Below are 25,105 nucleotides of genomic sequence, written 5' to 3' on the forward strand. Positions count from 1 at the left end.
GGTCTGAGAACCAGCAGCAGCAGGGAGTCTGGTTCAACTGGTCTGTCTGGTCCAATAGTTTAATATCCTCTGACTGCTCCGGAACATGTGATCTAATGATGCTGGTGAAAGACGATCACACGATGAATAAAATAACACAAATCAGCTTTTTAAAATTTGACGGACTTGTGTTTGATTTGCTGCCTGTAGTTCTGCTCTGTGTTCTGACGTGTGACTGGTCAGCTTCTCTCCTCAAACTGACTCGGTAACAGATGACACGTGTTGGAGGGGAGGGAACCACACACACTTTATGATATATGACAAAGTATTCAACAACAACACATCACAGACGAGCTGCTTCTAAAACACAAAGATGGAGAGAAAAGCTCCTCAGACCGGTGAGTATATTTTATTTAGGACCAGCAGAGGAACAATTTATTCTCTTCTTATTATTGTTACTGTTCTCATGCATCACTGAGATCAGTCATGTTCTAAAGAAACCTGTTCTAAAACTTTATCTTTAACATTTATTTAACCCACCATCTTCTTCTGCTGCTGTTAAATTTATTTATTTATTTTTTTCTATCATTTTATTGCATCACTTCACTGAGTTTCATAACAAAAATCCCATTTTGTATCTTATAATCATATTTCTGTCTGTGATAATAAGTTCTGATTTATATTTGTTTCTGTCTCTTTCTAACTCAAACTTTTACACTTCAAAACATCCTGTGTTACAAATGATATTAAAGACAAATATAAAGATGTATTTATCACTGTGATAAATACATAAATTAATATTTATAATCAGTATTTATGATCAGTCTAAAATCACACACTGACACCTGTCAGCTTTTATCATTTAACAGCTGAACTTTATTTATTATTGTAAGATTTTCTCCTTTTTTTTTTATAGAAACAATTTTGCAACAAACAATTTATTTAAGTAAATATAATGAAGGACTCACTTAAGTATTATTATTAGTCTGTATTAATATTAATATTAAAAGTTTGTGTTTTGCCTTTAAACTCACTAAATTAAAATGTTATAAAAACTGTTGACCTGCTGTTTATAAAGAAACTACGTGTATAACTGAATTATTGGACAGTAATTCATATTTCATTACATGTTTGCTTCTGATGTTTTGGTTTGTGAGCAACACGGTTATATTATTAAATATGGTTATGCTTATATTAAATTATGATTTATCATTTTTCTGCCTGTAGAAATTCTACATTTTGCATCTTCAGTATGAATGTGTGTGCAGAGGTTTTGATATATTTTTGTGTTGGAGCTTTAAACCTGGACGTGACAGTTTAGTTCAGTGTTTTTACAGTAAACTGGACTGTAAATAATCTTTCATTTTGACTTTAAGAACTTTAACAACCCAATTCAGTTCAGTTTTTTGAGTCTTGAACCAAACAAGACATCTGAGGACGTCATGTTGGACTTTGATTAATATTTTCTGACATTTTATGGACCAAACAACTGATTGATTATTGGGAAAATTATTGGCAGATTAATCACTAGTTACAAAAACAGGTCTAAACATGTTTTCACATGCATCTATTTTCTGATTGACAAGATTGTGACTGAACAGTTTCACCATAATTTATACTGAGGTAATCCAAAAGTAATGTAAAGTAATCAAGTTACATTTAGGGAATGAATTTTGTGATAAAACCTTTTATAATATCAATGATGTGTGTTTCTAACAGAGTTAAAGGAATCAGAGCTGAGGATTGTGCTCCTGGGAAAGACTGGAGTTGGTAAGAGTGCGTCAGGAAACACGATCCTCGGGAGCGACGCGTTTACGAGTCAGCGGTCTCCTTCATCGGTGACGGTGAAGTCCAGGAAGGAAACAGGACGGTTTGATGGAAAACCTCTGACTGTTGTTGATACTCCAGGTCTGTTTCACACCGACAGAAGTCCTAAAGAGGTGATGAAAGAGATCCAAAGAGGCCTCATGCTGATCAAACCCGGTCCTCATGTGTTCCTGTTGGTTCTCAGACTGGATCGCTTCAGCGGAGAAGACAACAAAACTCTGGAAGCCTTCAAGAACGTCTTCCAGGACGCAAAACATCATACCGTCGTCTTGTTCACTCGTGAAGATAAATGTGAGAAAGGATGTGAGGGCTTCATTGAAAGTCACGAACGTCTCAAAAAGTTCATCACCGAGTCTTGTGAAGGACACCACGTCTTCAACAACAGAGTCAAGGACGAGTCTCGAGTCACCGACCTGCTGAGTCAGATAAATGAGATTAAACGTGAAAGAGGCTTTTACAGCAATGAAAAGTGTAAAAATGCTCTGACTGCTTTAGAAAAAGAGATGCAGTCGTCTGAGGGAGGATCAGAGCGCTGGTGCTCAGAATTTCTGACTGCAGTGGAAGATCCTGTAAAATATGTTCATGAGAAACTGGAAGTGATGGTTCTGAACCTCTGCCAGAAAACTGCATCTAAAACCTTCAAATCTGATTAATCAAAACTCATCAAAGACTGTGATTATTAAGATTATTAAGATTATTATGATACGTTCATGATTCGTGGAACTTTATTCACTTCATATTTATATTAAATTCATCTTTATCATGAAATATGAATCTATGAAAACTTTTTGTTCTCTTATTAAAGATTTACACTCAGGCTGCAACTAATGATTATTTTCATCATCATCATCAATCAGGTGATGATTTTCTTGATTCATCGATCAATAGTAGTTTGTATTGAAATGTCATAAAAAGGATAAAAATGTCCATCAGTGTTGTGCAAAAACTAAAATGACATTTCTTAGATTTCTTATTTTAGTAAAGATATTCATTCAGTTTACTGTCAGAGAGGAATAAAGAAATATAATATATATAATAATATATCATGTTAGATGTTCAGCCAATCAACCTGAATGTAGATCATCATCATCATCATCATCATCATCATCATCATCATCATCATCATCATCATCCACAGACTCATCTGAAGTTATCAAAGAACTTCTTTCTGCTGACAGGTTCATGACTTGAGCGACTCGTGTCAATATTTGTTTTGTATAAAGACGTTTCCGACATTTTGAGGTGAATCTGACTCGACTTCTGATGACTGTTTCATGATACGGCTGATATTATTTTATGTGTGTATTATCCTTCAGTCATCATGTGACTGTTCTTCATGTATTTTATTTTTATTCAACATGTGTGTTTCACTGATTTTAAAATTTAAATCTAAAGCCACAGTTCATTTTCTGTGTCGCTGCTGTTTTCTATCCACTGTGTGTTGAGTCATTATAAATAAATTATTGTTTACATCATGTGATCTAAAGTAAATTATTTTTATCTCTACACTGTACGGATGAAATTAAGATACAAAAAGCTCACTGTATTCCAATACAGTTGCAAAAACTAAGATGTAATCAGATTACAGTTACATTTTGTAAAGAGGATTACAACATTAAAATAAATTTCAGAATAAAGAACATTATCATCAATTCTTCATGAGAGAAAGCAGCTGATCAGACAGCTGCTAACTAACAGCTGATCTAAAGAAAGATTTCAGCTGAAAACTACGACCACGTTAAAAAAAAAAAACTACGACCACGTTAAAAAAAAAACTACGACCACGTTAAAAAAAAAACTACGACCACGTTAAAAAAAAAAAACTACGACCACGTTAAAAAAAAAAACTACGACCACGTTAAAAAAAAAAAAACTACGACCACGTTAAAAAAAAAACTACGACCACGTTAACATCAGAACAAACGTAACTTTATTTATCACAGAAGTAACTTTCAAAAATATTAAACCAATAATCATCAGAACTCAAAATGATCAATAGATTATCAAAATACATTTAATAGATAAATAGATTATGGTTGAAGTGTTTTATGTTCCTTTGCTGTGTGTTATTGATTGATTGATTGATTGATTGATTGATTGATTGATTGATTGATTGACAGACAAAGAGTCCATGATGATAAATTGTCAGCTGTATGATGTACGTGGTAGAATATCATTATTGATTTTAAAATTGTAATTCTACTAATAATCCTCCGTTTTACTAAATGTACCTGTAATCTGATTACATCTTTTTATGGGTAACTGTAATGGAATACAGTTACACTTTTTGTATTAAGATGACATCATCTTGTTAAATGTAATCCATTACTTCTAAAGCCTTACAAATAAAATGCAGCTGCAGTTATTAAATACAGTAAAATAAAAATAAAATATCCAGTTTGTCTGAATCTTTGACTTAATTTAGTTCAGAAGTTAATAAAGTAAATAATGAATTAGTTACAGGCCTTTGAATGTTTATTCAAATGATCTAATAAATAACATATGATAATAATAACAACAACATATTAATGTTTATCTACTCCATCAGCTCCTGTCAGGTGAAGTCGGTTACGTCTTCTTGTCTTAACGCAGCGTCACCTCGACTGACAGCCGCGTCCACACGACACTTTAATGACGTTTAGTGTCAGTTTTCTTCAGGATGTGTAGAAGAACGTAGTAACCAAGTATCCTGTGTTCAACTGACCGTATAAACTAACAGAAAACTATAAATGGAACAATAAGTCTAAAAACTATTAGAACATTTTGTTATTTATTTAAAACATTACAAAGAATCCACAGAAATACAAATTTTTGGAGAAATTCACAAAAGCTGAATAACTTTGTTGCTCATTCAGATTGAAGCCTGAGTGTCCCGGTGGACGTCGTGTCCATTTCAAAGGTTAATGTCCAGCACAGAGCAGATCAGACCACAGTCACTGAGTTTAATTCCAACAAACTACGTCTATCATCTTTGATTTATCACATTTATAACAAACCAAATTTCCTGAAACGTCTCCATCTCATTCAGTCTCTCAGCTCGTTTACTTCCTTCTACACTCTGTGACTGCAGACACACAACAAAACTCACAAAGCAGGTCATTATTTTTCTAACGTACGGAGCCAAACTTTAATGCATCGTAACTTATCAGGTATGGAAATATTCTGCAGATTATCTGGTTTAAGCTACAAATGAATCTTTTCTCTGGATGTCAGTTTCTGAGCCGTGATGTGGACTGAGACAGACGAGGCTAAGTCTCGCTTTCTGCCTGGCAGCTGTTGATGACTTACAGCCACAAACAGACAGTTAAGTCAGCAATCACTATAAAACAATAGTCAATACAAAAATAACAACAACAACAACAATAATAATAACCATATACCATCCTGTCACCGTCCTCTGGCTCTGGTGGCTCATGGACATGTCCAGTGAAGCTGCTGGACGGAGCGTCCATGTTTCAGGTGGTCTTCAGTGGACACACCCCCAACAAAAACCTGACAATTTTTTCAAGATTTTGAGAAATAATTATATCTGTTGAGCTCATCTGTTTTTAATGATTTAAATGTAGCAGTGTGGTTAATAACATGTGACAAACTCAGAACTCAGTTACTCTTGTATTATTATTGATTATTGATTTACTGCAGGGTTTCTGCAGAAGATCACATGACTGTTTTGTTTCTGACATTTCATTTCACATTTCATTATATTTGAATATAATGATAATCCAGACTGCTGTGACTTTAGGTAAACTGCACCTATGGAAATGTTTTCTACTTGATGTGCTTCTGCTCAGCCTCCTGATTGGTTGCTTACAGCTACGTGTTTGTTTCTGATGTGTGATTGGTCAGATTCTGGCTGGGAACAGGTGATGTGTGATTCAGGGGAGGGAACTAGCAGCAGGCTACAGTATATAATGATGAGATAGAAATTTAAATAGTCAGAAGAAGACATCCACAGTGACGAGACATCAAAGATCTGCTGCCTTTAAAGATGACCACCGAGGAATATTTACTGCCTGGTGAGTATTTTTTTTTTTAACAGAGCCAATAATAATCAGTAAAATATTTGGATTTCATACAGATGGAACAATAATCAATAACCTTCAATCAATAAGTTCATCACTTATATCCGTGATGCACACAGGGTTAGGAGGGTTACTGTGAAAATGTATTCTGATACAGTTACTAATTACCTGTTCAAAAATGTAATCCAAAACCCAAAACCTAATCCAAGTATCACAAAATTCAAATGATGTAACTTGATTACTTTCCAGTACTTTGGGATTAAAATGTTTAAGTTAATAAAGTGTTGCAATTAATGATTATTTTCATCATCGATTCATCAGTTGATTATTTTCTTCATTGATCAGTTTGTTGTTTGGTTCATAAAATGTCAGTAAATGTTGATCAAAGTCCAAGATGTCGTCCTCAAATATCTTGTTTTGTCCACAACTCGGTAACTCGGTAACAACATTCAGTTCACTGTCAGAGAGGATGAAAGAAACCAGAAAATATTCACATTTGAGAAGCTGAAATCAGAGAATTTAGACTTTTTTAAAATTAAAAATTGACTGAAACTGATTATTCGATTATCCAAATAGATGCAGATTAATTAAATAGTCAGTTAATAAAAGATTAATTGTTGCAGCTCTGAGTGTCGACTCTGTGTTACAAGTGAACCAAACCTCCAGAACCCGTCTGTCTCATAGTCCAACACTTCCTGTACAACATTTAGTGACAGACAGACGGAGTGAGTTTTTACTGACTGAGCTGCTGCTTCCATTTTATTAAAGTTGGAGTGAGAAGGAAATTAGCCCGTTAAAAGGAGACACGAGAAGATTTTTATTTAGATAATTTTACTTTTGATTTTTTTTGTGGTTATGTTGGTCATCAACATATGATCAATATGAAGCCATCATGTGTGGTGATCCATATTGATCTCATGTATTCACAGCAGTATTTTTCTGAAGAATAATGATGATGATTCAAATCTTAGATTCATGTAGAATTACTTAATATTAATATATTCAGTGAAATCATCACAGTAAATAATCAGAGCTGATGGGAAAAGGCTGGAAACAAGAACAAAAATAAATGTTTTACTGTTTGTAATAAGTAAGTGTTCTTTGTTTCAACATCTGAGAGCTTTTTGGGACAAAAAGTGTTACAACCGTCCCTGGTCTCCCCTACTCTATTTTTAATTAATTAATTATTTGCATTTTAATGTAAGGAAATTGGAAATTGAGACCACTTGAAATTTTATTGATAAAACTATAGTTGCTAAGCAACCAAGAGGCATCTCCAGCTGTGTTAAAATAAAACTAACAATATAACAGCAGCAGTTTCTGTGGGTCAGTCTGACCGCCTGAAATAGGTTTTAAAAATAAAAATCACATTTTCTTTGTCTTTTGTGTCATGTATATATATATACATATACATATATATATATATATATATATATTTATGAAAAGTCAGGTACCAGCAGCTTTAAATTTAAAAACAAAATGACCACCTTGACTGTTCAAGTGTTAAATGCTTCAGTTTTTCTACCTTCACCACATTAAAAGATCAGATGACTTCTTCCACCACTGATGTCTGTAATATTTTCCAGCAGAGCTGAGGATCGTGCTCTTTGGGAGGGTTGGAGCTGAGAAGACTTCAGTCATGAAAACCATCCTGAGGAGCTCAGAGGAACCACGTCTCTCCGATTCAGGCACGTGTCAGAGTGAAAAAGTCCAGATCCAAGGACAAAACGTGATCGTTATCGACACTCCGGGTCTGTGCAGCGAGAAGAACACAGACGAGGAGGTGGTGAATGAGATTAAGGAACGTGTCTCACTTGCTGCTCCTGGACCTCACGTCTTCCTGTTTGTGCTGGATTTGGACAGATTTACAAAAGAAGTGCAGGACGCGGTGGACATTATTAAGAAGACCTTTGGTAAGAAGGTTGTAAGTTACACTATGGTTTTGTTCACATGTGAAGATGAACTGAGTGAAAATGAAAAAGACATGAAAGAGTTTATTAAAAAAAACAAAGATCTGAAAAACTTTGTCACAGAGTGTAAAGACAGGTACCACGTCTTTGACAACACGGACCAGGATCCGACTCAGGTCACCGAGCTTCTGCAGAAGATCAACGCCATGGTTCAGGAAAACAAAGGAAGATGCTACACCGCTAAAATGATCCAAGAGGCTGAGGAGGAAAGTTCTAGACTCAGGAAGAGAGTCACACTCATTATTAAGGGCTCTGCTCTGGCCGGGGCAGTTCTGGGAGGGGCAGTTTCTTCTTACTTTGCTGGAGACCTGGTTGGAATTTCAGTCACAGCTGGGATTTTAGTTGGAGCTGTTCTTGGAGGGGTAGGAGTAGTTGCAGCAGAAAACATAAAGACTTGGTTTTCATAGATGGGTCGGGGGGATCAGTTCATCTAGAAAATAACATAATGGAACTGGTTATCAGGGTTTGAAAAAAGAATTAAGACCACTTGTGTTGCTGTTCCTCAAACAAACTGAGCTGATTCACTGTCCTCTGTCCAAAACTCTGCTATTACTGACAGTCAGTCACTGACTTGACCAGCTGCCTTCACCTCATGCTAACTGGCTGTTTAAACAGCTTCTCCAACCAGCCAATGGAAACCTGACGAGCCGAGTCGTGGGCGTGGTTTTGTCTCGTAGTGAATCTTTGGTCTGAAGTGGGCTTTAAAGGTGCAACAAATATCTTTGTAAATGTAGGTGTTTGTTTCTGAGTTAGTAGTGTTAATAATATCTGATTCTGTAACAGGGACCACACCACACGTTCAGTATGAAAAGTATTTGTCAAGGATGTGATAAAGGTCATGAGGGGAAGAAGAATTAATTACATATCGTCTCTAATAATCTTGACTCTGGGAGGAAATCTGAGCACCTGAGTGAGTGGACATGAGGATGATGAGTGAAGAAGAACGTGATCTGGAGGTCATGAGAACTGAGAGGGTGTCTTTCTATAGGTGCACACAGGTGATTGGACTGAACAGGTGCAGGTGGCTGATTAGTGGATGTGGTTTTTTTTAGTCAGATGCAGGTGACTGAGGTTAGGAGAGAATGGTGTGGTTCTGTTCCTGAACTTTAGTTATGAAACTTCATTTATGCTAAGCTAACTGATGTTATTTACTAATTTAGCCAAAAGTTATTAGTATACCTTTTTGTAACCGTATGTTGTGTTTGTGACTCATATGGTGAACCACTCTATTAACACAGGGTTGGTTACTTTAAAATGTAATCTGATACAATTACTAATGACCTTAGTTACCTGCCAGCCTTTCCTTCAGTGAGGTGTGAAGCATTCAGTCCTGTAGCTGTAAACATAAACTCCATATGCACACATGCTGCATGATGGGTGTACTGGCACTGCAAGAGGACTACAAAGAAAGAGTGTTTAGGAACTACAAACAGTTCCTGGTCCATGATGAGGACTTACTAACACACCAGTTTAGTCTGGAGTCTAGAGTCGTGCTGTTGGATCTGTGTTTAGAAGGTTAACACTGCTAGAGATGAAGTGTGTCTTTTCACCTGTGACCACCAGAGGGCAGCATCTCATTAAACAACTGCACACTGAGCTTCAGAGCCATCATCCTCTGTGACGTGTTTCTATTCAGTTCAAATCATTTTAATATAAAATCAACTATAAACCACTTTTGCTTGTGTTGCAGAAATCCTTAAAAAGCTCAGATTTTAAGGATTAAAGTAGGAGGGGTCTGAAGGAAAAAAGGTTGGGAACCACTGTTCTAAAACATGATATTCCTGAAATAAATGATGATATTAAAATATGCCGTTGTTGTGTATTTATTCATTTATTACATTATAATTTCCTAACATTTATCTTCACTAATCAACACAGTGCTGTGTGTGCTGTTTGTTGTGTCCCACCAGAGCAGATAACACTGTCCATGAGAGGACAAGACTGATATCAGACAGGCAAACAGACAGACAGGCAGACAGACAGGCAGGCAGGTGGACGGACGGACGGGCAGGCAGACAGACAGAACATGTGACTTAGTTCAGTTCCTGCTTGTTTTTCATAGTTTCCAATTGAATGCTTGGCCCCAGTTATATTTTCTCTGGATTATAACAATCATCAGGCAGAGGAGAAACGACAGGAGCGAGAGAGAGAGAGAGAGAGTGAGTGAGAGAGAGAGAGAGAGAGAGAGAGAGAGAGAGAGAGAGAGAGAGATGCATGCTGCAAAACACAGTTTCTACAGGCCTAGAATACTGTATACAACGTCCTCCCATTGTAAAACCAAATGTCTCTTCACATTAGTTTCTGTTCACAAAGATCAGATGATGATGTTGATATCAGACTGTTAAAACCTCACAACCGTTAAACAATGAGCCTCTTTATTTCTCTGCAGGTAAACAAACAACAACACCTGTTTGCTGAACAATGTCTGTGTCTCCATGATGACTTTAACTCTTGTTTTTTATGACACAGTTTTATTAACATCAGTAACAGTTGTTTAATGTTTTAATGTTTTTCTCAGTAACCCTGCAGTTGATCACACTGTCATGCACTTGTGTGTATGTGTGTATGTTTGTATGTTTGTATGTGTGTATGTGTGTGTGTGTATGTGTGTATGTGTGCATGTGTGTGTGTGTATGTGTGTGTGTGTATGTGTGTGTGTGTATGTGTGTGTGTGCACGTGAGCAGTGTGTGCTAAATGATTGGACTCCCCTGAAAGCCACTGTGTCATTTGTTCCCTGGTAGCTTTTGAATTTGATTGACTTGTTTTCATTGTTTGTCAGTGGAGCTGAAGTGGAGCAGGTGAGCAGAAATGGGAAGTAACTAAGTACAAATACTTCATTACTGTACTTAACTGGATTTCTCTAGTATCTGTACTTTACTTTCTCCCTACAATTTAACACAAATATCTGTACTTTCTATTTCTAACATTTTCAAAACAGGTTTGTTACTTTAGTTTTAATGCAAAACAAAAACAATGTAAAAAAAAAAAAAAAAAAAGAAGTAAGAAAACCAAAATGACACAAGATGAAAACAGCATACAAGATGTAATGAGACAAAAATGGACTAAAAGATGTAACAAGGAAAATTTATATAACAAGATCAAAACAACGTACCAGATGTAACGAGACAAAAAAGACATAAGACGAAAACTGCTGTGTCAGCTGTGTTTTATAGAAGCTCCTCTGTCAGAGTATAAACTTCCTCCACAACAGTATGGAGGAACCTATTGTCCTGTTAGCCACTGGGCTAACTAGCCTGCTCCTTGGCTCGCTCAGAGAGGTTGATTCTCTCCTCACTGACTCTTTATTAAATGAAATGATGATCAGTCCTGAGAACAGAATGTCAGGAAGAAAAGTAAACAGTCGACTACAGAGACATTTTGACTGACTGGTGCTAACATGTTCTCAGCTGTACAACAATCAACACAAAGCACACAGAAAACACACTGATGGTTCTGATGTGAATGACTTGAGTGGAACCCAGAGTCCTGATCTGCAGCGATAGTTTCATCTGCTGTTCTAATGTTCCTGTGTTCTGTGAGTAAATCTGTCCTGAAAACACAAAGATAATCTACTATAAACAATATATATTATATAAATGACCTGATTCTGATCGATGATGAAGATGCATCACATAATTTCCAACTCTTCATTTCACTTCACTTTGAAATCCACATGATGAAATATAACGATCTCCCAGTCTTTTATATTTAATAGAAACCGTTGTTAATTATAGTTTGTGGTTGTTGGGTTTTTTTTTGTATTATGAATCATGTATTTATCCCACATGTTTGCAAGTTGAGATCTGCTGTGATAACATATAATTATCCAGCTTCACTTTTAATAACTTGCCAGTTCTAAGGAATCAGTTTTTGCACTGAGACTGGTATAACTGGTATAACTGGTATAACTGGTATGACTGGTAAACAGTGTTCACACTATAACCGTCACTTTCTGAGGAATTTCATACTGGCTCCAGGACGCCCTGCTTCAGAGGTAGTACTTAAATATCATTGTAAGTCTTCAACCCTGTGTACAAATATTGTGTATTAATGTCTGTATGTCCACATGAAGAACACGTGTACTGTGAGTCATGGTTATGAGTGGGTTTCTGTACTTTTAAACTTTTTATGAAGGAGCTAACTGGCCTCTGTGATAAAATAATTGTTCTTTTGTTCTGTGTGTGTGTGTGTGTGTGTGTGTGTGTGTGTGTGTGTGTGTGTTTGGGTTTGTCTTATCAGTTTTGGCAGTGATTAAAAAGGACTTTAAGAGAAGTCATTCTGTAACCAGGTGGTGAGTTCATCACCACCGTCTGAAGAATCTTATCAACATGAGTTTTATGTTAACAGACTGTATCTGAATGTCAAAGCCAACATTAGCCGGCAGAGCGTCCAGCATCACTGCAGACTCTGACAAGCTCAATGCAAAGTGCAGAAGTGTTGCAGTAATTACAGATTATGAGGACACCCAGTCTTCTGGATCAAAGTGTTTGTGGACTTTCTAAATCTTTATTCTAAGCCTGGTGCATCTCATGGAGCCACTGATGGACACCATGTGTGTCTGTATGAGTCAGTGAGGAGTGTCATAAAATGGATTTGTATTTGATGATGTGGGGATGAGAACGGTCTGTGTTAGATGTATGTTATAGAAGCTCCTCTGTCAGAGTATGAACTTCCTCCACAACAGAGGCCTGGTTTACACACAGGATGGAGGAACGTGTCCAACAACGATGTTCTGTGGAAGAGACCCACACTGGCTGGGGTCAGGTGCAGCACTTCATGCCACTGTTCTCAACTTCCTCTCCTCGTCTCTCATGTGTAGAACACTGGACAGACTAGAGCCTCTTCTCTATACACACATGCTGTTTTGACTCAGTTTGACTCAACAGACACATGGGGCCTCATCTTACACTGATCTAAAACACAAGTTGTTTCTTACATCAGCAGTAAATTAAGAAATGGTAAAATAAAACAGGAACCTGAAGGAACAACCAGCAGAACAGCAGAGAAACTAAACTTAGGAGCTACAGAGTACTGAGAGCTGAACACACAGACACTTCTGAAGACCAGTTTGTCTCTGCTGTCCTGTCCTGTCCTGTCCAGCACAGACAGGAGCCTCCAGAGGAAACAGACAGAAGCTCAGAGACATTTTGACTGACTGGTGCTAGTATGTTCTCAGTTGCACAACACAAAGCTCACTGACACTTTAGAGTCAGACACAGAGCTGTGGAGACACTCCTCAGTCTTCCACAGAATCGTTTCAGTTCTGGCAGCAACTGAAAAACAACAGTTACATAAGAGAAGTCTTTGTGTATCCAGGTGGCGAGTTCACCACCAGATTCTGAGGAAACTCATCAACATGAGTTATAAAACACACTGTTTCTAAATAACCTTGAAAATATCATTGCCAGATATGTTTTGCAACAGCGGCTGACATGTTGCATGTTGACTTGCAGCTCTATTCATGTATTTAAATAAAAAGGCCAGAACTGAAAAATAAAGGAGGCCAGATGTTCACATTTCATCTGTCTGACCTGTGAAGTCAATGCAACATTTCATTTATTCTCCTTTTTTCTATTGGAAAAGAAACATTACGTACAAAAGTAGAGGAAACACCCAGGCCAGATGGGACATGTAGTCCCTCCAGTGAGTTCTGGGTCTAGAGGCTCATTGAGCCCTCTGTGCAATTCAAGCTAATAAAGAACAAGAATGAGCATTTTGTTCACCACTGATAATATAAATGAAGTGTAACTTCTGGTTACTGTGGTGAGTGTGGAGGGTCTGTGTGGTGTTGGTGGTGTTGGTGGTGTGGAGGGTCTGTGTGGTGTTGGTGGTGTGGAGGGTCTGTGTGGTGTTGGTGGTGTGGAGGGTCTGTGTGTGTTGGTGGTGTGGAGGGTCTGTGTGGTGTTGGTGGTGTGGAGGGTCTGTGTGGTGAGGGTGGAGGTCTGCAGACGGTCAGTGGAAGGTGAACACAGAGCTCTGGTCAAAATGTAAAACGATGGGCACACATGGATTGACCATCGCTGTTGCTGCATTTACCATAAAATGATGATTTACCTGATATATTAACTTCTCATCATTCATCTCTTTTGTATCCCAAAGACACAAGTGAGTCTCAGCGAGCTCACAGTTTCTTTAAAGTCTGTCCTCTTGCTTTTATGGTACAGTCACATAAATATATCAAGTAATGCTGTTGTGTTACATCTTGTTCTAGTTATAATGCTCTTTGAACACATGAACGCTCTGTGACCTTATGAGTTTGTTGAAAACAGGCTGTGATACAATGAGTTCTTCGGAACAGCAGATAATTCATGGATTGGGGGTGGAGTCTCACAGAAATGGTCAAATGGGAAACATCTGGGTTGAATCAAGGACACACACACACACACACACACACACACACACACACACACACACACACACACACACACACACACACACACACACACACACAGTGCCAAATAAATGACTCCTCTTATGCACCAAGATTTTGTCTCTGCCTCAGCTCTCAGATTGAAAGTTGTGTTGTAACTACATTCCTGCAATGACTTTGTGTTAGTAGGGTTGTCCTGTTAGCCACCATGCTAACTAGCTTGCTCTTTAGCTGGTTCAGAGGGGTTTATTTCCTCCTCAGTGACTCTTCATTGAATGAAATGATGATCAGTCCTGAGAACAAAATGTCAGAAGAGAAACAGTCGACTACAGAGAAAACAGACAGAAGCTCAGAGACATTTTGACTGACTGCTTCTAACATGTTCTCAGCTGCACAACAATCAAAACTAAACACTCTGACACTTTAGAGCAGGCACGTCCAAACTATTCCACAAAGGGCCAAGTGGCTGCAAGGTTTCACTCCAACCAACCAGCAGCACACCTGACTCGACTAATCAGCTGTTTGCAGACTGAAATCAGCTGATTAGCTGAGTTGAGCCTGGTGTGCTCCAGCTTGGTAGGAAGGAAAACCCGCAGCCACATGAACCCTCGTGGAAAAGTTTGGACATGGCTGCTTTAGAGTCAGACACAGAGCTGCAGAGACACTCCTTCACTTTTTGAGCTTGACAGTAGAAAAATGCTCCATCCAGGAAGATCACCACACCCGTTCTACAGAATCAGTTTTGGCAGCAACTGATAAACTGTTAACTAAGAGAAGCCATGAACCAGGTGACAGTTTACAACCACAGTGTGAGGAATCTGATCAACATGAGTTATATAACACACTGACCTGATCTGTAACATGATTGGCTGAACTCTGGCTGAACCATCATCTCAGAGCTGCTGCTGCTGCGGCTGTACAGCAGCTCTATTCATGAAGTTTAATAAAAGGGCCACAATTATAAAAATAAAGTACAGAAAGGAACACGTGTTTATATTTCCTCTGTCTGACCTGTAGAATTAATTTAAATGTGTTCAACAAATCAACATTTCATTTTCTCCACTTCTTTATTGGAAAAGAAACATTATGTATAAAAGTAGAGGAAACACATTTAGTCTAGTAGTTGATCTGAAGTATGAATGTTAGGAAACTCAGATTAACTTTAGTGATGTTAGCGGCGTGGCTGTCACAACTCTGCATTTATACATTTACTACATTACTGCACAACCTGTTTATTGCAGTTTTCTGGGGTATTCCAGATGCCCCCCTCATCAGAAACACTTCACAGCTCCTCCTGGGGGATCCTGAGGTGTTCCCAGGCCAGATGGGACATGTAGTCCCTCCAGGGAGTTCTGGGTCTACCCCGGGGTCTCCTCTCAGTTAGATGTGACCAGTAAACGTCCAGAGGAAGTCGTCCAGGAGACATGGTGATCAGATGATTGAAGCACCTCATTGGTCTCCTGTGGATGTGAAGGAGCAGTGGTTCTCCTCTGAGCTCCTCATCCTGTCTCTAAGACTGAGTCCAGACACCCTGTGGTAGAAACTCATTCAGCTGCTTGTCTCTGTGATCTCAGTGTTTTGGTCTCCACCCAAAGCTCATGACCACAGTCCAGTGCAGCATCACTGCTGACGCTGCACCGATCCACCTGTCCATCTCACGCTCCGTCTCCCAGTCTCTCTATATTCTAACTGATGCACTCATTTATGAATTCTTTTGTTCCACTTAGATGATATTTTTCAGACACATATCTGTCAGAGCAGAGTTGGAGGGAGACTGAGATGGAAGAATCACTGTGAGACGATGACTTTGGGTTTGTCTTATCAGTTTTGGCAGTGATTAAAAAGGACTTTAAGAGAAGTCATTCTGTAACCAGGTGGTGAGTTTATCACCACCGTCTGAGGAATCTTATCAACATGGACTCTGATTTAAACTGGACTCTAATGACTTGTTGATAACATTGTTCTCTCTGGATTTATTACAGTTTATTTGACCTTGGATTGATACATGAGTGACATATGTGATCTTTGATATTCATTAAACACACAACTTTATTGTGTGTTTTTGCTGTGAACCACATGTCACATGAAAAAACGACCTTGTGCTGCTCATGCAGGCTGTGTGACTCCTGTATGCTGGTAATATGAGCACTGAGATAAAAAGCATCAGGTTCTGTCATGTCCACGTGCTGCTCATGCATCATCAGTTCAGGTCAGCATCTATCTGAGTCTGTCTTGACTGGACACAGGTCTGACTGCAGGTCAGTCTAGTGCCTGACCACAAAGACACACGTCCACAATGTGACTTGATATCATCTTACTGAAATAAGCAGGGATGTCAGGGATGACAGCACATGTTGCTCTACCTGTATGTTACTTTCAGCATTAATGGGGCCTTCACTGATCTGACAGTTACCCATGATGCCATGGGCACTAACACACCTCTCATTACATCACAGCTTATGGTCCTTTTCCTCTTCAGCTTGGAGGACACGACGTCCATGATCAGTGAAAACAGTCTGAAATGTGGACTCGTCAGACCACAGGACACTTTTCCTCTTTGCGTCCGTCCATCTCAGATGAGCTCTGGTCCAGAGAAGTCTGCAGTGTTTACCAGTTTACTTGTCCTTGATCCAGGGATGTACTTGGAAACACATTCAGCTCTGGATGGTCACATGGTCGTGATGTTTAGTGAATCCATCCAGGATCATACATGCAGCCTGCTCTGATGCATGTGCCATGCTGTCCTGGTAGAAGTTAGCCTTTAGGCATTTCTGCCAGAGGGAGAGGCTGTTGCTAGATCCAAGTTAGAACCTGCCTGTAGGTACTCGTATAATAAAGTTCTTACAACTGTCATGCACCAACTCATGGATGTTGCTGCAGCTGGTTAATTGTGATGGAACTGCAGGTATAATTTTCCACAGGGATTCTCAGGGCTGCCAGTTCTGACTTATTGTGTGTAAGACTCATGCAACTGACACATAACAGACGCTCACACCACGTGCCTTTTTGAATGCAAACTTTTAGTCTCTACTTCCTCTTATGTAGTTTTTTCTTCAAGTTAAGATGGTCTGATGCACAGAGCATAACAAAGTAAAGGAAGCACTTTTCAGAAGCGGTCAGTGAATGTACCAATCATCATGTACCAAAAATGAGTCTGTGGTCAAGCAACTAACCCACTAACTTAAAGCTGCTACATGGAACTTTCATGTTTAGTTGCTTTTAGAGGCACCGGTGGACAAAGGTGATTGTGTTTTCACTGTAAAAACTGCAAAATATAACGTCAAAAATAAAATGATCTAAATTAAACTCTCCTCCTGCTTCTTTCTGATTGGCCAACATATTTTGCCTGAGGTTGTTTTATTGATTTCAAGGCAAAGCCAACCAGTGGCAGGTATTAAGAAATCACTGGTCTTGTTATGGATGGTGGTTTTTGCTTATTTAGACATCAGTATTGAATTGAGGTTGTTTTACAACCAGTTAAAAACTCCTTGTAGTAGCTTTAAGTAAAACCATCAACAGAACAATAAAAAAAATACTCTGATCTGAGAAAATAATTTAAAATCTTGAGGAAATGTATCATAATCTGATGTACCATTTTCATCCCAACCTGTCACATACCCTTTGGGGCAATAATTCATGCCAGCTGTACTAGTTAATAAGGTACATATATGTCTGAGTCGACAGATCATTTGCTATGTAAAGACCAGTGAAGTCGGCAGGGGATGAAGGAGGCCAGAACTGGGTCACAGGATGTCTTTTTCTGAGCACAGGCTGAACAGGCAGAGATGAATGAACATATCTCCACATCCATGATAGTCCACCAGAGCCAGTGACAAAGAAAAGTGAGAGTTCAGTTGACATCAGGATGACAGGTGAGTCGGAAGCAGCGGGTCCTCTGGAAGACCTGAGAGCGGACTGAATCAGGAACAAAGAGATGGTTAGTGGGATCATTGCCTTGGTTGGCCTGTTGTTTCTGAGCCTGTATAACCAGAGACTCTATGTCCCAGGTAATGGTTACAACAAAACGGATGGATGGCTGGATGGGTTCTGGATCAGGACTTTCTTCTCTACAGAACTGGTGTGAAAGGGGATCAGAGTTGATGTGGGAACCTGGGCGATGGTTAGGGTGAAGGTAAATCTGCCAAAGTACAATGCTAACCTGGCTTGCCTAGAGTTGCTTTGCAGCCTGGGTGGATGAGAGGTTCCTGTGGTCATTCTATACCACAAAACGTCTGTTTGCCCCCTCCAGCCAATTTTATGGCAAAAAGCTCCCAGTTCCCAATGTCACCATTCTGTGACACAGGTCTGTAGGAGAAAAAGCATCTGACTACACAATTAACTGACAAGTATGCCAAGGTTGGACCAGGACAGGAGCAAAGGCAAAACCGTGGTAAGCTCTTTGAAAGTGGTCCTGTGGAAGGGGGGGATATGGAGGTGAGAGCAGTGAGGAGAGCGCCCTCATGAATCTCCAGTAGAAACTGGATCCTCCCAGGAAGAATTTAAGCAGTTTATAGCTGGTGAGTGCTGACCATTCTGTCACTGCGAAAACCTTGGTTGGGTCCATTTGCAAGTTTCCCTGTGTGATAATTTAACCAAGACAGGAGATTGTACGAACAGGCAACTCACATTTCTCCTTTCCTAAACTCCTCCAAAAAAGTTTGGAAATGTTATTCCAGTCAATTATTTCTCTCCTTTAATAATACCAATTGGTATTTTATCGTTGGAAAGTTTAGTCACCTTTACAATGAGGTACAACTTGTAAGAATCATGCATTTGTGGAATGAGCAACGCAGCTAAACGTGTGGGTAACACCACAAAAAAAACATGTCTAATTCCCCTGCAGTATTCTCCTGTTGGTAATCACTCTTGTTTTGAGCTTCAAGTGCTACCAGGTGTGTACCAGACACAGGTGTATGATTGGCACCTGATTGGCACCTGACTGACAGCACTTGGGTGCATGGATCCTGCAACTTTGTTGTTTGTGTGAAGCTGGTCTTCTGGTATGCAGAGTGGCAGCATTATTTGGTATCAGCTCTGGTACCATAATTAATTATCATTAGTCAAAGGCAGACTGTGAAGTGGGTGTCCCAGGAAGACGACACCCCAAGAAGACTGGTTCCTCACCCTTGCTTCACAGAGGAACCACAGGCTTTCTTCCAGAGATTTACAGTCCAGCTTTGCACAACAGTACCACAGACAGACAAGCTGCACATGGCCAGTCTTCATGCTTACAAGGCTGCCAGGAGGCCTTCAATGACTGCCCAGCGTTTGTGCTGGATCAAAGTATGGAGACAGCGTGGAGAATGCTATGAAGATTGCTGCACAGATTGCATGACATCTTTCAATGGGGGCAGTATGATGGTGTAGGGTGGTATCTCTCCCCCAGGCAAAGGTCATGATAGATTTCAGGGATGAGGGAGAGGTCAGCAGGTTCAGCCTGGGTCTGTGGCTCAGTGAAGGCTGACAGGTATAGAGGAAGAAGAGGAGGGGTTTGAGACTTAAACCCGCAGGCGATGCCTCCTATCAACAAACCGCCTATTGTGAAAGAGAAAGTCCTATTAGATAAATAAAGTTAGAGCCAATCAATTAAAAAAACATACATGATCATTGATACTGAAAGATGAATTAAGGTCTAAAAGAACTCACCACAAAGACACTGAGGTAGATTAAACATTTCACTTTGCATCCTACCTTCAAGTGATTCACGGGTGTAAACTCTGGTGCTTTTAGATGCATTTGGATGGTACTTTATACATTCAGTGAGTTCGAAGCATAGTGAACCCTTAACTGATGACATGTCCAGATGTTCCTTCTGTCCAGTGACTTCAGCCCAGAACATCATCTCACTCTGTGTTGGACACTCAGGCAGGAGTTCACAGGTCATGATAGGGCACCTTTCCCCCCTCTACCATCTCCTCTTGGGTGATTCTGCTGCACACACCAAACTTGTGATCCCTCAGCTTTAAAAAGGACACTGTGACTAAACACTGCAGGGTGGACTTCCTGGAAAACAGGTAGTCAAATACCATAGGGGACAAACTACATGTGAATAGTTACATGCAATGAAACACTGATATATAGAATACAAAATACACTGTAAGAACAGTAAAATGGTAGAACTAAATGTGTGTCTGTGCATGTAGTAAATTAGTGGTCAAACCAAACCTAAACTATACTTTGTTGGATGCTCTTTTGTTGCTCCCTGATTGGCTGCTTGCAGCTCCATTCTGGTTTCTGGCCTGTGATTGGTTGTCTCTCTGTAACTTGACTCAGTAACAGATGACATGTGTTTAAGGGGAGGGAACTACACAGACTTCATAATATATAAAGATGAAATGACAAACTATTCAAGTACAAGACATCAAGAGCAACAGGACAGATCACAGATCAGCTGCTTCTACAGGACAAAGATGGACAGCAAACATCTTCAACCTGGTAAATAGATTTCACTTATAATTCTACATAACAGAACATAGAACCAGCAGAAAAACAACTTATTCTTCTCTGATTACTGTTTTCATGTATCATTATTATCAGTGATGTTCTGAACAAACCTCTCAGTCTTTAATTTAAGCCTGATTTATCTGACTGACCACCTACTCAGTCATTTGCATCTCTTAAGTTTATTTTTTTGTCATTTAAATCTCCACAGACCTTGTTTTGTTGTATTATATATCACTTGGCTTCACAACAAAAATAACACTTTGCAGCTTATCATTCATATGTTTTACAATCATAAAATATATTTCTATGTGCTAGAATGTCATTATGTTAAATTAGATTACAGTTTAATGCTTGTATGTAAATCCTCTCTATATTTTTATATCTTGATAACTTTACATATTTAACAACTCCACTGTTTTCACTCTGTGTTAAATATTAAAACATTAAACACATAAACATTTAATTTTCATTCAGTTAAGTTTTTTTTATGTGGATTATCCAAAAAAATGATCTGCACCAGTATTCTTGTCAGTTTTTACCATTTAACAGCTGAACTGATTATTCTTTACATCAATTCTTTGATTGATAATTTAGACAATTTTGCACAATAAACAATTCATTAAGGTAGAAGATACAAACTATAAACTACTTGGCATTTTCCAAGTTAGTGGCTTTAACATCCAACTGTACTGTTGCAGTTTATACTGTTTTGCCATTTAAACACAAAAAATGAAAAATCTATTGAACTCCCATTTTTATTAAGTATTTAATTCTTGAAAAGTTATTAATTAAATGTTGGGACTTTTTGCCTTTAATATTTTGGTCTATGAGCAACATAGATTTTTATTCTTGTACAAATTACAACTAAATTCTGTGTTCAATGTGTGTATTTGTGCAGACATTCAAAATTACACCCAGCAAATCATTTTTTCCTCAATCAGCACTCTTACAATGGACTACAGTTTAATTTTGTCCTTTGATTAATCCTTTTATCTTTAAGGTTTTTTCTACGTTCTTACCTGAGAGATGTCTGTCTAGTTTATATCCAGGATGGTCTTTTTTGCAGCAATAGAAGAAGATCCCCCAACCATAATAAAAAACCCAGAGTGCATTTCTAATCTATAACAAGAATAATCTTCCAAGCAGATTGGGTTTAGTTTGACACAGATTATCAGAGTCAGAGTCATAACTGATCAATTATAATGAGCAGTATCATCAGCATACAGGAGTATACGACATGAACAAGCTGTTTGTGCAATAACACGGAGTACAGACTATGTACACATTTGCATGTGAGGCTGTAGCTAATTTTAATTACACATCATAAACTAAAGTTTTGGACGGATGAATTATTATGATTCAGATTTGTTGTTCTTACATCATTCTTGTCTGCGGGGATCATTTTTAACAAGTGCTGTGTGAACAAATCTTTGGTACTGATTCTTTTTTGAGTTGTGTTTTTCTAACTTTTGACTTTATCAGCATTTATTTTTAATAACTTGGGGGGGGGGGTCATGGCTTGTACGACTTTTTAATATTATATCTCTTTGACATTTTCCAACAGACTCAGAGCTGAGGATTGTGCTCTTAGGAAAGACTGGAGTTGGGAAGAGTGCGTCAGGAAACACCATCCTCGGGAGCGAAGAGTTTAAAAGTGAACTGTCTCCTTCATCTGTGACAGTAAAGTGTGAGAAAAAGACAAGAGAGTTTGATGGACAAACTGTGGCTATTGTTGATACTCCAGGTCTGTTTAACACGAGAAAAACTCCAGAAGAGGTGAGACAAGAGATCCTAGATTGCATCACATGGCTCATCCCCGGCCCTCATGCGTTCCTGTTGGTACTAAAACCAGATGCCTTCTCAAAACGAGACAAAAAGATGCTGAACGACTTCCAGAACGTCTTCAAAGATTCAACGGAACATACGATTGTCTTGTTCAACCATGCTGATGAAGATCAGGTCAAGGCTTTCATTGAAAGCCATAAGGATCTCAGAGAGTTCATCGAGTCCTGTGAGGCGTACCACGTCTTTAACAGCGAAGTCAAGGATGAGTCTCAAGTAACCAGCCTACTGCAGAAGATCAACAAAATAAAAAAAGAGAGAAGCCACTACAGCAATGAAATGTTCGAAGAGGGTCTGAAAGCCTTTAATCAAATGGAGATAAAATTGGCAAGTGGGGGAGAGGGAAAGGGAGAGTGGATCTCCAAAATTTTGAATTTAATAAAGGAAAAACTGAATATCTCTGAGATTGCCAAGGTAACTGGGTTAGATGTTAAAGATTTAGAGGGAGGTTGGAAATATTTGGATAGTTACCGTAAATTTGTGATAAATTGGGTGTATAAGCAAATGCCATCTGAGGCTTCCTAACGAGCAGTCAGAGCTCGTCACACCAGTCTCACTGTGCAAGAAACAGAGCTGAAGTATTTGGGGATAAATCCAGACTCTACATTTTAAAAGTCATGCTTAAGAGATCAATAAAAAGAATTACAGCTAATCTCAACTGTCTGATGATATGAAATTGTTAGATATTTGACCACACCTTGTTGTTTCTAAATTCAGTGGTATTCTCACCTTTGTTCTGTGGTTTGATTAACTGGTCTCAGACCAACCTATTGAATGTCTTTACGTAATAATCCTGTTCTGAAAATCAAATAAGGAATCATCACTGCCACATTTTATGTAAATACAAGTTGTAAATTTTTTGCTAACTTCATTGCTTTTCAATATGTAAAGCTCGTGTTTAAATGTTTAAATAGACTTTCAACATCTCTGTGAATATGTCAAGACTCTACAGAGCAGAGCAACCAGAGCAGCTTCAACTAGCAACTGTAAAGTTTCACTCCGTAAAACATCTTTAGCTCAGACGGCTTTTTCTGTGCAAGGAGCAAAATCTTGGAACTCACTATCTCATCACTTAATTATCATTTTTAAGAAAGCTACCTAATCCTGGTGATTCAACAAAGATGTACTCATATCATGCCATTTTCTAAATGTAGTGGCTTTAAATCTGTGCTTTGTTGCTTTTTGCTGTGCTCAGTTTTAATTTGATGTATGAATGCTGTAAATTAGCATTCACTACAGATACTATGATACTTGCATCAGATGGCAGTTTGCAACTTTATACTACATCTGTCCCTGTCATATAATCGAAAATAAATATAGTGTCCTCACAAAAAAGTGCATCTCCTAGTCTGTGACTTGCTTTTTGTGTTCTCTGACTTTGTGCCAAACTTGAGAGTGAAAATAAACTGTCTGACAAACACCACAGGCAGCAGTGTTTCTAAACAGTAGCATGGAACAGATAGTGTTGGATAAAACGTGTTAATATGTGCATAAACCAAATGACACTCACAGTTTCCAGGAGCCGCCTCTGTGGGACCAGTAAGAACAATATATAGGACTTTTTTTGTTATGCATAAGTGGAGGTAAAAGACCAAACACTTGGTGGCAAGATTTCTTTGTTTCTTAACAATGTCTAAAGAAAACATGAGCCCTTCTGAATATGTGTGGTCACTCACTGTCCAGAACCACCAGTCTTAAATGAAAAAGTTAACATTAACCCACAGCCGACCGTCTCTCTACACTTGTCACAGGGATGGATAATTGGACGAATGGTTGTTTTTTTTGGGTTGGATTTTCATCATTTTATTTTACTTTTTTAATTGTCTGCATGAATGACAGGTGCTGCTCCGTGAAGCGCTCTGTAGCACAGGACACGCCCACTGAGCCGGAGGATGAGTGAGGAGAAGACAGCCTGTTTTCATAACTAATGCAGTGAATTAAGGATATTTTTAGAACAAATGAGAGTTTGGGATTGTTATAACAATGAAAAGACTGACCAAGATAGTTTTGGTGATTATTATTTTGCTTCTGTCTGTTTGAAGAATATTCATAAAGTGTGTTTTATGAAATTAACATGGCAATTAAAGCTCGCATTAGTTCAGTAAAAGGGAAACTTAAATTCCGAAAGTGATCTGTTGTTTTTTGCTTTTTAATAAGGAAGATCTGTCAGAATGTTTTGTAGTCGATGTTCGCACATGTGCACCTACAGAGTCCCCCTGTGCACATAAGGGAAATCATAGCTGTGCGACTATCCTCTGACTGTCCCGCTGAGACAAGATCGATATGAATCACCTTCACTCACACCGACTTTCTTCTGTCTTGCCTTTAGCCTCCCAGGCTACATACAGACTGGGTTGTGAGGTTGTGGGGACGGCGTGCAGCCTGAGAGGAAGATATGCTGAAAAAAGGGATCTACCAACCAAAGTAGTTTTTGAGGCAATTACTTTTAATTTTCAGTTAATATTCCCCAGAATAGATGCTTTAATGTTTTTCTATGAATGTGTAAAAGGCCACAAACACCAAAATCATGCTCCCATAAATTCACTCAATATTTAAACAGCGTTTTTTTTTATTTTGTCTTTTGTAATTAATTAAGTCTTCACTTGCCAAAATCGTAAACAAAATCAGACCATGACAGCCATTTTAAATG

At 38.6% G+C, this 25,105-nt stretch overlaps 2 protein-coding genes across 2 annotated transcripts; both read left to right on the forward strand.

Moving 5' to 3' along the window:
- Positions 1 to 352: 352 nt before the first annotated feature.
- On the forward strand, positions 353 to 8,639 carry LOC146308933 (GTPase IMAP family member 8-like). Its single transcript, XM_084744077.1, has 4 exons — positions 353 to 377; positions 1,699 to 2,277; positions 5,778 to 5,822; positions 7,418 to 8,639. The coding sequence occupies exons 1-4, from the start codon at positions 353 to 355 to the stop codon at positions 8,203 to 8,205; spliced, it is 1,437 nt and encodes a 478-aa protein (XP_084600203.1). The 3' UTR covers positions 8,206 to 8,639.
- An 11,889-nt stretch (positions 8,640 to 20,528) lies between these two features.
- Positions 20,529 to 23,257, forward strand: LOC146308934 (GTPase IMAP family member 9-like). The gene is made up of 2 exons (XM_084745145.1): positions 20,529 to 20,604; positions 22,178 to 23,257. Exons 1-2 carry the CDS (start codon positions 20,580 to 20,582, stop codon positions 22,978 to 22,980), a joined length of 828 nt encoding a protein of 275 aa, XP_084601271.1. The 5' UTR covers positions 20,529 to 20,579; the 3' UTR covers positions 22,981 to 23,257.
- Positions 23,258 to 25,105: the final 1,848 nt, after the last annotated feature.

Source organism: Lutjanus erythropterus, chromosome 19 (genome assembly GCF_056507025.1).
Source record: "Lutjanus erythropterus isolate fLutEry1 chromosome 19, fLutEry1.hap2, whole genome shotgun sequence".
NCBI classification, from domain to species: domain Eukaryota; kingdom Metazoa; phylum Chordata; class Actinopteri; order Lutjaniformes; family Lutjanidae; genus Lutjanus; species Lutjanus erythropterus.